A 17,341-nucleotide genomic window follows, 5' to 3' on the forward strand; every position below is an offset into this window, starting at 1 on the left:
TGCGATCAAGATTTAATTATGATAATAAAAATTATTTTAAATAAAAAAGGTAGTCAAGATTTTTGAATAATATAATTAATGTAATCAGTAATCATAATATATTTAACTTAATGAACATTATATCAAATCAAATTTTAATTAGAAAATAATAAAAATATTTTTGTTATCCTACTCACGAGACGAGATGTTTTAATCTTATAATATCAATATATTTGATACTTTTACATTTTTATTTATTTTTATAATGATTTAACTTTTATTTAATCATTATTTGATATCAAAATTTAATAATTATTTAATTATTTTGCGTGATAAATGAACAGCAAGAGAATATGTGGCATAGAAACAAAGATAAAACAAAAATTTTACATAAATTAAATATTAAATATGAAAATACATTTAAAGGATGAATTTTTTTTCAAAATAGCCACCTCTACCCCTCCTAACGATTAACTATTCTAACATAAATGAATAGAAAATGGTAAGAAAATTATAATTTATACTTTTGTAAAAGTAATTATTTAATAGTATTAAAGTTATATTTTGTTGATAGACTAAACGGATATAAATATTGTAATGATAACAGTTATATATTGTAATTTGTATGAATTAATATAATTGCCACCCATTAATGATTTAATTATGACAATAAAAGATTTTTTAAGCAAAACGATAATCAAGAAGTTTAAATAATATAATTAATGTAATCAGTAATCATAATATCTTTAACTTAATGATCATTACATTAAATCAAACTTCAATGAGAAAATAATGCTAGACGTATTTATAATAATATATTTAAAACACATAAAGTTAATTTCAACAAAATTAATTAAAATTAAAAAAATGCAATTAAAGTTTTGTTTATATAAATTAGTTTTAAAATCTCATATCAGATAACTGATCAAATACAACATAATATATATGTATAATTAATTATGACTGATTAAGGTAATTTGTTTTTATTGGTTTAAAATTAATGCTGTCAAACTGATTAAAATTTGCAAGTCAATCTAATCTATCATATATTTTAATTTAAAATAAAAAAATTATAAATTTTGACATTGACAAAAATTCAACAGCAGCACACTGAGAATAATTTTTGATGAATTGAAATTGAAAAGTTAAGAAAATTTTGATAAACCTCTTCGTTTACCTACGTGAGAGGGAAAATTGTCCCTTTCTCTTCTTTCACTCTCTTTCAGACACACTTGCTCTTCTTCCACCATTCTTTCTTCTGTCAAAGGTAAAAAATTCTACTAACAGTTATCAACTATTCTTGCTCAAAAGAAATTTAAAAGTAAATTCGTTTCGTAAATTCTTTTGTTTCTCACTTCCTTTCTTTATTTTTTTTTTCAGTGACTCTTGATCTTCCTCCTTTTCTCCCAGGTAACGTCACATCCACGTTTTCTGATTTTCTCTGCCTTGGTATAGTAATTTCAGGATAATGTTGTTGCGATTGTTGATTAATGTTGTTGTTCAATTTTAATTTATATATGAATCGTACGTGTGTTTCATATTTCGTTGTGTCTTCGTTTCTCTGTTGATTTTTGTTTGGCTGGTTGAAATTGCTAGGGTTCTTTTAAGCTGTCTGTGATGTTTATGTAATTTTATTTTATTTTTCCTGCTTCTTGTGTGCAATGAATACTGATGATGAAGAAGTGAAGTTAGGATAATATGTTTGCATACATGCACAAATATAGGCACTTTTTGGTGTAGTTTGTTTTTTAGTTTTTTGTGAAATTTTGTGTTTATTCGTTTGTAAATGATACTTGTTAGGTAACTGTGTTTACATAGTTTGAATTCGTTGAAAGTATGTTCTATATGAAGATTTCCTGTGCTGTAGTTTGAATTTTGAGTTGCATTATTGGCACACTAATAAGTGGTGTTGGATCATGAGATTTTAATAGCAGGACAACCTTCATAGATTGAACAGGTTTAACTATCTGTTGATACATTTTGGTTCAATGTTGAGGGTTAAAATAGTGATTAGGAACTACTGTCTTGATTCATTTCATTTTCTTTTGACTCAAGGAAATTAGTTGCTGCAGTCCTTTTTTCAGGGCTAGGCTTTTTTGTTGTACAATGACTAGACCAACAACTCGAAATAAAAATAAAAGGCAGAAACATGAGGATGATGATGACATTTCTGAAATATGGAGGTACCACTATCCAAAATTCTTTGGTTTCTTTAGCTTGTGAAACAAGAGAGATTAGAGCAGATTGTTTACTTTACATGTTTATTGTGTAGGAAAATTCATAAAACAGGAGCAGTGACTGAAGATGATATGAGCCAACTATATATGATTTGGAAACCCGTCTGTTCAGGCTGCCGTGTTAATACTAAAGACAACCCAAATTGCTTCTGTGCCTTGGTTCCTCCTCCAAATGGTACCCGGAAGTCTGGTTTATGGCAGAAGATGTCTGACTTTCTTGGAAGTCTTGGCCCTGATCCGACAACAGATCTTCGTGCTTCTGATTGTTCACCTGCTGGTTTGACAAATCTTGGTGCAACATGTTATGCCAACAGTATACTACAGTGCTTGTACATGAATAAATATTTTCGACAAGGCATATTTTCTGTAGAACCTGATCTTTTACAGCAACAACCAGTGTTAGACCAACTGACTCGGATTTTTGTACAATTGTATGCTAGTAAAAAGGCTTTCGTAGATTCTTCCCCATTTGTTAAAACACTGGAGTTAGACAATGAAGTTCAGCAGGATAGCCATGAATTCCTGACATTGCTTTTATCATTACTTGAGACTTGTTTGAGCCATTCCAAAATTGCTAAAGCAAGAACAATTGTTCAAGATCTTTTCCGAGGGAGCGTGTCTCATGTGACAACGTAAGAATCAGTGCTTATGGGTAACTTATTGAACTCTATGCAATACGTTTTTCCTACTAATTTTATTTTGACGGGGTGGCCCTGTTGAAGTATTATAGATTTTTCAAAAATCTTGAATTTTTCTCTTATATTTTTGGTCCATCCCTTTCCCACTCCTTAAAAATACAGGAAAATGCCCAAAAAACTATTTAGCTTGGAAAAATGCTAATGTTGCTTACATGTAAATTTCATTTGTTTTTAGTTTCTTTTGATTCCTTTTGCAAGATGCGAATTTGCATTTGTTTTCCCTAACAATGTATTTGATGTTACTAAACCACGCTTCTGATTATATTTTTCTTACTAAATTGGCTGTCACATTTTTCTTTGAGCACCGTTGGTACTGGTTGTTCATAATCCTTTTGTCGTTGTTGGTCAAAAGCTAAGATGCATTGGGACTGATATGGACAGAGGCCATGATAGTGATGCATACACAGCAGCACAACAAAATTTGATGCGTTCGTGTAATTTTTGTTGTATCTTGTGTTGCATCTAACATGAAGTGATTGGCACGTTTCCACGCTGCCTTTCTTGAAGTGTCAGTGCTTTATATGTCACCCGTGAATCTAAAATATTGTGATCAAATGTTACCAAATAAAGTTTTTATACTTCTACATTCATATTATATATGCATGTGGTCACTGGTAGTTGTATTTATGACTGTTACAAATTTCTTAATTTTATATGACTTGTAGGTGTTCGCAATGTGGAAGAGAATCTGAAGCTTCTTACAAAATGGAAGACTTCTATGGGATAGAGTTGAATATCAAGGGATTGAAATGTTTAGATGAGAGCTTAGATGATTACCTTGCCATTGAAGAGCTCCATGGAGATAATCAATATTTTTGTGGGTCATGTAAAACAAGAGTTGATGCTACTCGCAGCATCAAGCTGTGTACATTACCCGATGTACTTAATTTTCAACTTAAACGTTATGTCTTCCTTCCACAGGTATTGGGAAAAACACGAGTTATTATTGAGAGTACTACACAACAAAATGCTGTCTGTGCATGTTTTGATGGTTTACATACTCTTTATGTTTAATCACAATTCTTTTTGTTTTGGGCACATGAGGTAAATAAGTATTGCTGTATTAGATTGAGAATGAGGGAACTTACTAAAAAATAAATATCCCATTACAGAATTTAAAAAACAAATGAAATTTATTTACTTCGGGAAACCTGCAGGATTTTCAACTTTTTTTTTGGGTACTGATCTTGCAGGAGTAGTTTTCCCAAGATAGAGATTTTGTGAATGATTGCATGGCTTTTCTTTCTTTGGGTATTTACATGTAACAGTGGTTTCTTATTTATTAATCCACCATGTCTAACTTTTTATCTTCTTTATGCCTGTGGAGTAAATCTTATTTTCTGTAACACAATTTCTTTCTGATATTTCTTGTCCTGTATTTTTCTATTTCCTTGCCAGAACACAATGAAGAAGAAAGTTACTTCTGCATTTTCATTTCCAGCTAAACTTGATATGTGTGATAGATTGTCTGAGCCATCTCAAAATGAATTGATATATGACTTGTCAGCTGTACTGATTCACAAGGGCACTGCTGTTAATAGTGGTCATTACATTGCCCATATCAAGGATGAAAACACTGGGCAATGGTGGGAATTTGATGATGAGGAGGTTACTAACTTGGGTTGTCATCCATTTGGAGAAGGAGCTTCATCTTTTACTTCTAAATCTGTTAAGATGGACGCACTTAATTCTAATTGCTCTGAAGCAATGCTGGCTGACGGTAATGGTTTAGATGCCCCTCATTCACAATCTTCACTTGTGGAGACATTTACATCTGATGAGGCATACATGTTGATGTACCATCTTAGGCATAGCAAAAATGTTGGTGAAAAGGGGGACGTGGTTTATGGCACTAACTTTAAAGAAGCAGATTGCAATGCAGTTACTGCACAAGACAATGCTTGTTTCCCTTCTTATCTTGGTGACGAGATTCAAAATTTTAATGCCACATATCTTGATTCTTGCAACCAGTACAAACACAGGAAAGAGTTAGGACTAAGTTGTATCAATGAGAGGAGACAAGAAGTTCGATCTATTTTAGCTGAATCTCCTGCCCAACCACAAGAGCAACCGTACTATTGGATCTCTAGTGAATGGCTTCGCCAGTGGGCTGACTCTATTGTTCCGACGTTAGTGCACACTTTCTATTGCATTTTTTTCTACATTTAACGTTTTATTCTGTTATTATTTGTGTCAAAGGTCATTTTTTCATGTCTTTAGATCAAGTGTTCCTTCTGCCAATTATTGTAGGTAGGATTATTTCACTTAACGTATAAGTTACTTACATCTTAATGTTAACAGTGTTCTTGACAATACACCTATCCAATGTTCACATGGGAAAGTTCCGGTGTCTAAGGCTACCTCAATGAAGCGATTGTCTTCTAAAGCTTGGGATAAATTATTGACTAAGGTAACCTGGCATATCTTACGTACATGATTCCTTTTTTTTAATTTTTTATAAGTCTCCTTGTTTTATTATATCCTACATTGATTCTGTCACTCTTGAAATCAATACAAAAAAGAATGGTAATTTAGCATGGTAAAGAATACATTGGAACGTGATTGTTTTTGTTTTTCTTTTACACACTGTGATAGCTAATACTGCTAGGAGTGATATAAAAGGATTTATCAGAGGGAGCATTTGTAGTAGGAAACTAGTATTCCATAAGGGAGTTAGTTAATTTGCAGCATTAGCAGGCTTTTTTCTTCATTAAATGCCAAGTTTACCTTTCTTATTGGACATTAGCAAGGAAACTGTTGCCATATGTGTCTGAAGGAGGACTGGAGGAGTAACATTTAAATAAATGATAATTTTTGGTGAAGTGGGCATTACATTGTACTAGAAATAAAACGAAGTTTAAGCTTCTGTTCAGAAATTTAGTTACTGTTGATTTTTTGTCATTATTTATGGTTTATTCATATATATGACCTCATATTTTTCCATTGTTGCAAAATAGTTATTTATATATTATGCTTCATTTATTGGCTTGTGAAATTCAGTATGGTGGGGGGCCAACTCTTTCTCACAATGACTGCTGTTGGGATTGTCTGATAGAAGGGTCACATAATGTGGTGTCAGCTGACTCCTATCGGGATCAAAGAGAATCATTGAAGCAATTTGCACGAGCTTTTGTCAATGGAAATCATGAAGATGGAATGTACTATGTGTCTAGACCATGGTAAGACCGGAGTTCTTTTTTCCTGGCAGTTCTGCTTCTTTAGAAAGGGGTAAGAGGTGGTGTGGATAAGTGCTCTGTTTCATTATGAAATAGGAAAATCTGCCAAGTTTAGTCTTTGAGAAATCTGTCACCTGTTTTGCTCAGTTTTAATATCATTGCATTATCTTACCTTGTCTGTTAGGATATTTCAAAAGATACCAAAACTTTTATACTGATGAGTTTAAATTTTTAGGCTGCAGCAATGGTTGAAAAGAAAAGTTGGTGATGCTCCCTCTGAAGCTGATGCTGGACCAACAACATCTATTAGTTGTCCACATGGACAACTTAGGCCTGATCAAGCTGTTGGGGCCAAGCGGTTGCTTGTTCCTGAGGGTTTCTGGTTTTTCTTATATAAAGATGCCATTACTGTAAAACCTGATGATCCTCTCGGTTGCCGTGCTTTTCCTGTAGGCTCAAGTGAATGTTTGCAATGCCATGATGAAATATCTAAAGAGGCTTGCTTTGAGGACTCTATGAGGTGATTGTTTTCTGTACATTTTCTATTAGTATAGAAGTGGCGTAGCAAATTTTGAAGTGAATTTATTTTCATGATGCAGATTAGTAAAACAAATGCAAAGACAAAATCATGAGAAGTTATCTGTTGGTAAAAGTATGCCACTTTCTTTACATTGCAAGTATTTCTTAGTTCCTTCATCGTGGATTTTAAAATGGAGAAATTACTTGGCTGTCAAGAATTCTGATACACCTGAAACTTTGGATGGGGTAATTAATTCACTGATGTGTGAAAAGGTACCCTCTTTTTTTTTGCTATGTGGATCTTGCTTTTGGCTCAGTTTAGAATACTACTTACTAGCGCTTTGTTAAATTTGAGTTTTCTTTTTAGGTGTGGAATTATTATGAGAGTAGTAACTTTGAAAAATTGTCATGGGATTTAGTTTTGTATCTCTTACTTTTTTTATGTCACTATGATTTGTTGTCATGTATATGCCATCTTAAATCCATAGCAATTTCATGATGAATTTTCTTTCCCCTTTTTTGTCTTCAGCACTCACAGCTCGTACAAAGGCCTCCTGAACTGATTTGTAGACGTGGGACTATAATCTCAAGAGAATCTTCTGTAAGTTAGAATTATTAAAGGAATTTTTACAATATAGTCAGTCAAGTGACGTGCACATGCAAGGTTGCAGTTTTGTCTCTCATTGTTTAGTCAGCTGAAATTAAATTCAGTATTTTAAGTATGCTTTAAATCCTTTTCTGAAATAGTATGTTCCCAATATCAGCTTGTTCTCTCCATTTTTTCACTGTCACTAAAGTGAGTTTTCTGTCTCAGTTTTATAATTATTCACTTTGTTGATTCTAGGTAGATGGCTTAACCATCATATCGGAGAATGATTGGAAGTGCTTCTGTCAAGAATGGAGTGGTATTGAGACCAAAGGAATATCTGCAAGAATTGAGAATGTTAATGATTTGGAAGATGCTTTGAACGGATCCTGCAAAGATATGCCTATATGTGAGAATCAACTTGATCCTTTGGATAAAGTGAATAATGGAAGTGGGAATGGAGTGAATAGACAACTTGTGATTAAGACTAGTCCTGAGGTAATCCAAAATCTCTGCCACGATCTGCTGTATGTGGTATTTTGCCTCTGCACCTAATATTTATCAATTGATTCTTTATCATAAACTATTATCTAAAGGATTCTAACAACCTCATTGTGTTCATTTCTGTATCTTTTTCCAGATTGTGCAGGATATCTCTCTTTTTTTGACACATAAAAAACTCCTTAAGTGCTTAACACTATTATATTGTGCACGTGAATTTTACTGAATTTGTTCCTAAAATGTCCACATCATCTTCTACAAAGACTCCAAGGTTCTCCTTCGCTTCTGCATTTCCAATTGCCCATATACGAGGACTGCCTTATCGTTGGCCCTTCTTCTTCTTTCCCTTGGGACCCTTCATCTTTGGCCCTTCTGCCTTAACACTTCTGTTGTTGCCTAAATACTCATTTACTACTTTGGATCTAAGAAAAAAGCTGTATCTCAATGGATTGGCGTAATTTTTCTACTGCATGTACATTTCCATAATGATGCTGTTTTTCCAAAATCAAATTTTGGTGTTCAGCATCTCGGACTAGCCATCCTTTNGAAGGTATTGTTAAAAGGTCATCAATTCCTAATGAAATGGATGTAGCCGTAGCTTGGCGGAATCCCAGAGTCTTGACTTGATCCAGGATATGTGATGTATATGCCATTCCGAAGTGATCTATTAATCTGCTAATAAGTCGTTTAATGGCAGTTCCACCTATCACTTTATTGTGAAACATTAGATTGGTCCGTTCTGNCATAAGTACCTCCCTATTCCACTCAGTGGGATTCATTCAGTTCAACAATGGATTTGAGTCAATGATTGAAAAACTGCCCGTAGTAGGCGAAAAAATAACTTGCTTTGGTACTATGTAACCCATCTTCATCATTATGTTAACCCCTTTTATCAATTTGAGGAACCTTATCATTAAATAAACAAACCACTAGATGAGACTTGATAGTAAACAAAATAAAACCCAATCAACCAATAGGATCCACCTAAAAAATGGAGCATGTAAGTTCTTTGGACATAACTGAGTTTCAAATTAATGAAAATTTCTATAGTACTCAACCGAGGTTGGTCATGAGGCTGGCACTGGCAGCAGGGAAGACCTCAATGAGGATTGTGATGGCTGGGTACTGAGGTGGCATCGTGCTACAGTCTATGTAGGGAGTGGAAGCTTCTAGTTGTGCAAACTTTTCAAAGATGAGGGTTTTGGGCTTGTGGTTTAGTGAGAGCAATACTTTTAGTTTTCACAAAGGGAAGAGAACCATATTGCCATTTGACAAAAAAATTTAAATCATAATTTGATGCCCTTTCATTAAGAGGTGGGAAAGTGACGCAAAAAAACGGAGGTTTATTGGGTATAACTGTTTAAAAACGGGTGCAAATGTATTTTACTTTTTTATTTTAAATCTGCACAGGAAATGGTGGGAACAAGTTGAACAGATTTATCAAATAATCTAATATGGTGGAAATGGTGTGTAGTTACCTTGACTTGAAAGACGTCCTTGTTTTTTCTTGTTTTCCTGTTAGCTATTTTCAGCAAATGCATAGGATTATAACCCTTTGCTTTTTGTATGTAGTGCGTGTTTCTGAATGAAGACCATCGTATCTTTAATAAGCAACTTCCAGATGTGTTTGTGTTGCTTCTGAAAATAAAGTTGTACTTTAGTTAATAATTGTCTAGTTCTATTTTATTTGGCATGGTCTATGTCACTTCCATATTTGCTCCCGCTGAGCCGATAACTTTAACCTACATATGTTAGAAAGTATAAACTTCTCCGTTTTGTTTTAATTTGAACTATAGTCCTCCTTCTCTTAATATGCAGGTTTGTGAAAGTTGCATTGGAGAAAAGGAAAGCGTTGAGTTATTGCAGAAACTTAACTATTGCGATAAGGACATTAGTGTAATTCTTGTCCAAGGAAAGGAGGTCCCAAAATCTGTCTTGGATGCTGCAAAGCGTTTTGTTGAAACAGATAGGAGGGTTTCTAAACGTTCTCGGAATATGAAAAAAGAGAGTTCAATTAGCCTTAAAGTTTCTGCTTCAACATCAATTTACCAACTGAAAATGATGATATGGGAATCCTTTGGGGCAAGTCAAATTTGTTTTATATGTTTATCATTACGCTCAAACACTCATCATATATGTTATGAGTTTTTTGTTTAAAGCATTGCATATCAATGTGAACTGGAACTGACATGGATGTTTACATAGAAATTAGGCATAGCCTACTAAACTGAAAATAGAATGGGATGAGAAAATTCACTTTGAATAAATTTTCATGTACATGCTGCTGCAATCAATGTAGTCCTTCATAATGTATAATTTATAATTTCCATCTGGTAATTGTCCTTGCAGGTTGTCAAGGAAAACCAGATACTACAAAAAGGCGATAGGAGAATTGATGTTGATAACGAAAATACTACGCTTGTAGATGTTAATATATTTGCTGGAGATCAGATTATTGTGAGGGACTCTCAGATCCATGAAAATCGAGATATTGCAGGTATGTTATTTGATACTGGTACTTGATTATCTTTTACTTTCATATACTCTTATTATAGTCTCGAATAGGCTGGAGGAATGCGGGAGAAATTTGGGCCAAAAGTTAGCTACCGAGCCTTGGGTTTGGAAAGTACGCAGAAGAAAGATTAGGAAGGGAATTGGGGGAAATGTTGAGCTGGCAGAGAGTGAACGAAAAAAAGTGGAAGTAGCTAGAAGTGGTGGTAAGGGGACCATAGTGGAGAGGAGAGGGATAAGGAAGAATCAATGCATTTTCTCTTTAGGAGCCTTGCTCTTGGATAGTAGTGTGCTTGCTACTGTATTTTCCTGCATCTTTCGATGACAATTTTATCTTTTTCTTTCGTTTTGTCATTCTGTATTTTTTGTTATTAGTGATTTTGGGTTCTTAACGTATAAACACTGTCATATTCGTATTTTGCAGAAGAACTTTGTAACGAGGTAATGGAAACGCAGCATACCGAGACAGGATTTCGTGGAACACTCTTGACGTCAAATTTTTCATCTCAGGTGGTTTAGGAAACAAACTTATAGTTAACATTTATTGCTGTATATATATATATATATATATATATATATATATATATATATATATATATATATATATAAGTTCTGAATGGAAAATTTTGAGTGAGAAAAAGGAGTGTATCAAGAATGAACCATTCATCTGGACCTTACGCAGCGTTGAATGCAAATTATGTGTGCATGAGAGCAAATGCTAAAAGGTTGCAGGCATTGTCACTTACATTGTGCATTCCAAAATGAACTGTGAATATTCAATATCTCAAACAAAATCCAAATGTAGTAAATAGAGCTTTCAGATATAGAGGAATGACGCTCTGAAGTGAAATTTTGTGTATGGTAATGTGTATTAGTCTTCATCACCTCATTTGAAAGCTCAAAAGGGCTGGGGAATTGACTTACTATTCGTATTTGTTGATTTTCGTTGTTGAATGCTGTCTTTTTTTTTTTTTTTTTTTCAGATTTTGAACTTAGTAATCAATTCGTTTTATTTCATTGTGCTTTACTTTTTTTCTAAAGAAATATTTACAGACAGTAACTTGTTATAACTAGTAAAAGTAATTGGTTCTCTATATAGTAGTTGGTTAATATGTCAATAAACTCGCACTAATATGTAGTTATTTAAATAATTTTTCACATACTTTTTTCAATGTAGCTTATCTTAAAAGTTTAGAGTATGTTTGAGGTGTCGTAAAATGAAAAAGAAGGATAAGAGAAATGACCAAGAGATCATCTATTATGAGTGCATTATGCTTGGAGACATGAGAGGTGAATGTTGCAAGACATTTTTATGAAACTTTGTCAAAATTACTAAACTCTTAGAAATATATAAACTTAACAACTTTAAATATGTTGTTACTGAAAATGGAAAGCTTAACGAGGATAAACAAATTTTGAAAAAAAAAATCCCGAATTAATCTTAGACGACTGATCTATTTGAAATAAATCATTTAAAAAAGGAAATGATTTGTTTAAAAAATTATTTTGGGAGATTTTATGAAAGATCTTAACAAAATTTTGAACAAATTTCTGCGTCTTAAGAATAAGTTTGGTGTGAAATTAGATCATGTAAATTTCATACCTTTCTCATTAATTTAGAAAGGAGTCACATCTAAAAATCATATATGTATACACTAAGGAAAATATGTAACAAATAAAACTAATATTAAAAACCTAAAACGTTTCGGATACGAAAAAGACTCATTTTTCTTATTGCATATGTATTATATGACCCAGTACTCTATGATCATAAGTGTTGTTCTTGGTCCAGCATATGTTAAATTATTAAGTTAACATGTACTCTACTCATTTCTATTAGGTTAGTATAATATTATACAAGACACTTAATCATCATATCTCATTATTAACTATAGTGATTGAAATCAACAAGTATTTAAGCTAATGGGTCAAGGTCCATCCAAGTAAAAGTCCATAAACAATAAGTATAAATAGTACATTTTATACAAAGTATGTTGATTACGTTATATTAATTATACATTTATTGTTTGTTGACGTGAGAGACTAATTTCAGTGTGAAGTGTCTTCTGCAAGCATAACTCCTTTTCATCTTAAAAAGAACGAGCACCTAAGAGGAGGATGAGTACTCTAAGGATTGAAGGCATTTGAAGTCTTTACATGGTACATTATCTACTCTAAAAGAATAACATATATCCTTGGTTGGAATAGACTAGAGTTTAAGTTGGTTCTTGAATGGTGACTACTCCTATCACATGAAGGGGAAAATGTCAATGTTATTAGACCTCAAACTAATAAGATAAAGTAATATAATGTGATAAGATAAAAACATGATAATATAATATAATCATATCCAAAATTTTGGTTCATACAAGATAAACTAAATAATGTTAGGATATAACATAAATTTTGTTCAAATTTTTTAAATATCGACTTTGATACTTTTTATTTAATTAATTATGAAAATGATTAAGATATAAACTTTCGCTAAATTATACAAAACATGTTCTAACTTGTGGACATTGAGAATTCTATAAAATTATGCTAATGTACATTGTTGGAAGTCTCACATCGACTAAAGATAAGACTAATTTAAAGTATACAAGTAGGTGCAAACTTCACCTTACAAATTGGTTTTGTGGAATTGAGTTAGACTTAAAGTTCACTTCTTAACATATAAGTTTTCAAGGTTAATTTCTTGGCAAAAGTATTTAAATTTTATCAATATTATTATAATATTTATACTAGGAATCTAATTCATTTAATATAGTTTGAAATTGATAAAAAGTTTTCATATAACCTTATTTTCTACTATATTAAATAATTCATACTTTGAAAAGTCATTAATAAAAAATATTATATAAGCCTATCTGATAAAGAAAACTTCTTATATATATAGTTAAAATCCATGGGTGAAGGTAACTTTGCAATGACTTCTACCTTGTCTTGATAAAGCTTTATGCATTTGTTGGAGATTTTATGGAAAGAACAATCTCCTTAGTGGCTATAAAATGAAATTTTTTCTAATGGAGAATCATATTAGTTTCAAAACAATGGTTCAATATGGTGACAAGGTTCTCTAGGCATGAATCATATGGTGACAAGGTTCTCTAGGCATGAATCATGGAAAGTTTTGAAGCGGTCATCATAAATGAAAAGTTCAATACACTTTTCAATATGATCAACAAATATTGTTAGCATGCATATATGATAACTAATCTTAATCCTCATCTTTTTATAAACAAAAACATCAATAGGACACATTAATGTTATTTTTTTCCAATATTCTCAATCTATTGCTATTTGATTATAAGCATAATATTAATCCAAAAAAACACTAGTATGTTGGACCAAGTAAGTTTCAAGCATTTGATTCATGATGGGAAGTGATAAATGACTTTTTCATGTGGCTTCCTCTAACCAGTATGAGTGTAAAAGGTGTTGGAAAACAGGTAGGCTTCTTTTTACACAAAGAGGGAGGGTGAATTGGTGAGTTTTCAAAATCAGAGTCGTTTCACAATCTTTTAAAACAAGTTGAAAACTTTACAGAACTTTCTTGAATCGCAAGTAATGAAATATGTGTGCAGCGGGAAATCGTAGTTGACTACGCAGATAATACAGTCAACTGAATATACAGGGATAGAGAAATCAAACACTGGTTTTTATACTGGTTCGGCCTCAATGCCTACATCCTGTGTCCTTCCAATACCAGGAAGCAAATGCACTATAATGGTCAAGGTTTTTATAGCAAGGATTTTATAGAAGACCTTTACGTCAAAAATATAAAACACATCTCTAACCCTCTAACCAAAATATAGGCAAAACACACAGCAAGACTTGCAGCAAGATGTCCCCTCTCCTGCAATCTGCCAAACCACTTTGAACAATCTTCAAAGAGAACCAAACTCCACGAGTCTATCCTCTATAGTCACAACAGGTACACACAACAACACCACGGACGCTCAACCAAATTCTTGATCAAACCAGAGACACCTCAATGTACATATATATGATCAAGCAGTGAGTGTGAATTTAATCTTTCTTTGAATCTCCTTCAAGAAAGATCACCACCGTCTTCTTGATGAGTTCTTTGAGTTCTATAATCTCTGAGAATTCAATCTGAAACAGAATGTGAAAATGTTATATCATCAAAAGTCTTAGAACAACTTCAGGTTCCATCAAGTTATAGATTTCTGTTTAACAAACATTCTCTCAGTTGAATAAGCTACTAATACAGTCGACTATGTTGTGACAGTTATAATAGTTTAGTCAGACTAGTAGCATTCAGTCAAACAAAATAAAATCTCATTTAATACAGTTGATCCAGTATTCAATGCTCAATAGATTTTTGAAAATATAATCGTTATAGTTCATGAGCATAACAAAATTTCAAACCAACCAACTAATACAGTCGAATTTGTGGCGCACACAGTCGACTTCGACATGTTGAAACATTTTGAAATTCTTTCATTCAGAAAATCTCACATAGTACTGATTCTCAAAATCTGTACAAAGATTTTAGTATAGTCGAATCAATTAATAATGGAGTCGACTTTACTGTAGCTTTGTCACACAATTATAAGTTCACAAAAGTGCTTGTGATTTTCATGCTTTAAAACATGTGCAATGCATCCAGAAATGATGTAACAAGTACAAGCTCAATAAGTATCCATTCACATAGCAATATATCACAGAATCATGTTCAACAAATATATCAAACAATCAGCATAAGAACATATAACATAACAACAACATTTGTGTGTTATTAAACAATGTATTATCATCATAAAAACCCACAATAATATAGATATTATATTATTAACAGTCTCAACAAAAAGTACTACAAATCATAACAAGTTGAGTGCAATAGATATGTTTGCAAGCTAAAAAGCTACAAAAGCTACCAACCTATGCTACCACTCTAACATAGAATGAAAGATATACTACATATAATATAAATGGAAGATTCATTCAAGACACCTGTAAATGGAAGTCTTGCAATGTAGAAAAAAAAAAAACAAAAGTAATTATAATGATAGTTTCATCAATAGAACCTTTTACAAGTTGTAAAAAAAGAATTGAATATAATTCAATATTAGGATGTAGTAATCAAATGCCTTATCTATCTTTTACAATATGTTATCAAAACTACTTTTTAAAATCCTTTTTAACTAGAAAACAATATCCCTAGACCTTCAACTCACCATCTTTTAAATATCCTCAAAAACATTTTTAAGATCTATTTAATTTTCTTTTAGAACTAACCTATTATTTTTCAATCTATCATTTACATTAACGATGACTTTGATTATCTTCTTCAATGAGACATTTCACACTTAAAATTAAAAATCACTTAAAATTCAATAAAATTTAGTGATTTTTAATTTATTATAGCATGTATTTCTATAGAATTATTGATGTTCTACCTTAATTCTTAGTTGTTGTTTTTTTAAATTTAAATAAAAAAAAGTTTATAACGATGAATTTAGTTACGAAATTTAATAATGAAAAACTTTTAGAGTGATGTAAAATTATACTTAAGTTGTAATAAAATTAACTAATTATACTCAAATTATTCATGATGGAAAAATATTAGAAAAATAAATTATAAATATTTATTGAAATATTTTCTCACATAATAATTAAATTCACAGCATATGACATTTAAATCACTGTTTAAAAGAATTTAATTAACTTGTATATTTAAATAAATAAACAAAAGTTATGCCAAACTTAACTGTAAATATTAAAAATTAGTTAGTTAATAAATTCTAAATTATCAAAAATATTAAAAGACTAAATTACAATTAATAAAAATTAATTAGGAAATAGTTTAGAATTTATATAAAATATAAACAAATAATTTTGCAATTAAAATACTTTTAACTTCTATACAACAATGAATTAGAAAACACTGAAAATAATAGAAAAAAAGAAGATCTCTAAAGGTTATTTAATTTCACATTTTCAAACATTTAACATACTTTTTATATTTTTATTTTAAAATTTAAACAATTTCATCCAAAATACAAAATGTTAATATATTTTTATTATCATGGTTGTAGTAATTGTGAGTGGACTAAGTGGTTTGATCGGTTCAACTGGGAACTAATCCTGTCTATATCAATTGTGATGCAACATTAGTATTAAACAGATTAATTTTATTTAAATTTATATATGTATTTTAACTATCTATCATAATTTTAATAATATTGCATTGATTCCGTTCAACCCTTAAATATTAAATTGGTGCATTTTGACTGGTCCAGATTTTTTATTTTTTTAAATGTGGTTATCATTGATATGGCAATATTCTTTATTAACAATTAAATAGCATATTAACAACTAGATGACATACAGTTAATCAAAATTACTTAACTTTATGAAATTAAACGACTAAATATACAATTAAAGTTTTATTAAAAGCTAATTACAAAACTCGTGAAACTCTAACATTCTATTTGATTTCTCTCTATTTTTTATATATTTTATGTAAATAAAGTTATATATATATATATATATATATATATATATATATATATATATATATAAAGAAGTGATTAATTATGAAATTTCAATTTTTTTCATTTCTCTTAAATAAATTTCAAATGTCAAATATTTATTTGAAATATCTTATAAAATTCTTAAATTTCAATCAATTTCTTTCTAATTTTCTTGTCAAATGTTGTATATTCACTAGTACAAAAACGCTATTTAACGTTACCTTTTAGACGTCGGTTAAGGGTAAGCACGACGTATATTGATGACCGGTGGCATTTTCGTAAATAAGTTGGCCATATAGACGTCAGTTAAAAGGTGCCTCGACGTTTATAATATTTTAGATGTCGGGACCCCTCCTAACTGACGTCTATATGTCTGACAGGTGGGTGAAAAATCATTTCTTTCAGTCATATAGACGTCAGTTAGGAGGGGCACCGACGTCTATATGGCGAAAATTAATAGCTATTCACCTACCTGTCAGACATATAAACATCAGTTGGGAGAGCCTCGACTTCTAAAGCACTTTAGACGTCTGTTACTTTGGGAACCGACGTCTAAACCCTAAATCCAAAAATTCAAAAAGTCACTTTAGACGTCTGTTACTCTGGGAACCGACGTCTAAACCCTAAATCCAAA

The 17,341-nt window shown here is 31.4% G+C and overlaps 1 protein-coding gene across 2 annotated transcripts; it reads left to right on the forward strand.

The window, feature by feature from the left end:
• Positions 1 to 1,136: 1,136 nt before the first annotated feature.
• On the forward strand, positions 1,137 to 11,161 carry LOC106765294 (ubiquitin carboxyl-terminal hydrolase 26). 2 transcript variants are annotated; one of them, XM_014649867.2, is made up of 16 exons: positions 1,137 to 1,246; positions 1,360 to 1,389; positions 2,052 to 2,162; positions 2,252 to 2,848; positions 3,580 to 3,835; positions 4,313 to 5,043; positions 5,216 to 5,324; positions 5,915 to 6,093; positions 6,326 to 6,610; positions 6,690 to 6,882; positions 7,139 to 7,210; positions 7,454 to 7,693; positions 9,515 to 9,778; positions 10,046 to 10,193; positions 10,632 to 10,758; positions 10,797 to 11,161. In XM_014649867.2, exons 3-15 carry the CDS (start codon positions 2,086 to 2,088, stop codon positions 10,724 to 10,726), a joined length of 3,246 nt encoding a protein of 1,081 aa, XP_014505353.1. In that variant the 5' UTR covers positions 1,137 to 1,246; positions 1,360 to 1,389; positions 2,052 to 2,085; the 3' UTR covers positions 10,727 to 10,758; positions 10,797 to 11,161. The 2 variants fall into 2 exon arrangements, with proteins under 2 accessions (XP_014505353.1, XP_022638141.1); XM_022782420.1 differs by having other exon boundaries at positions 10,805 to 11,161.
• Positions 11,162 to 17,341: the final 6,180 nt, after the last annotated feature.

This window comes from Vigna radiata, chromosome 6, assembly GCF_000741045.1.
Source record: "Vigna radiata var. radiata cultivar VC1973A chromosome 6, Vradiata_ver6, whole genome shotgun sequence".
Taxonomy (NCBI): domain Eukaryota; kingdom Viridiplantae; phylum Streptophyta; class Magnoliopsida; order Fabales; family Fabaceae; genus Vigna; species Vigna radiata.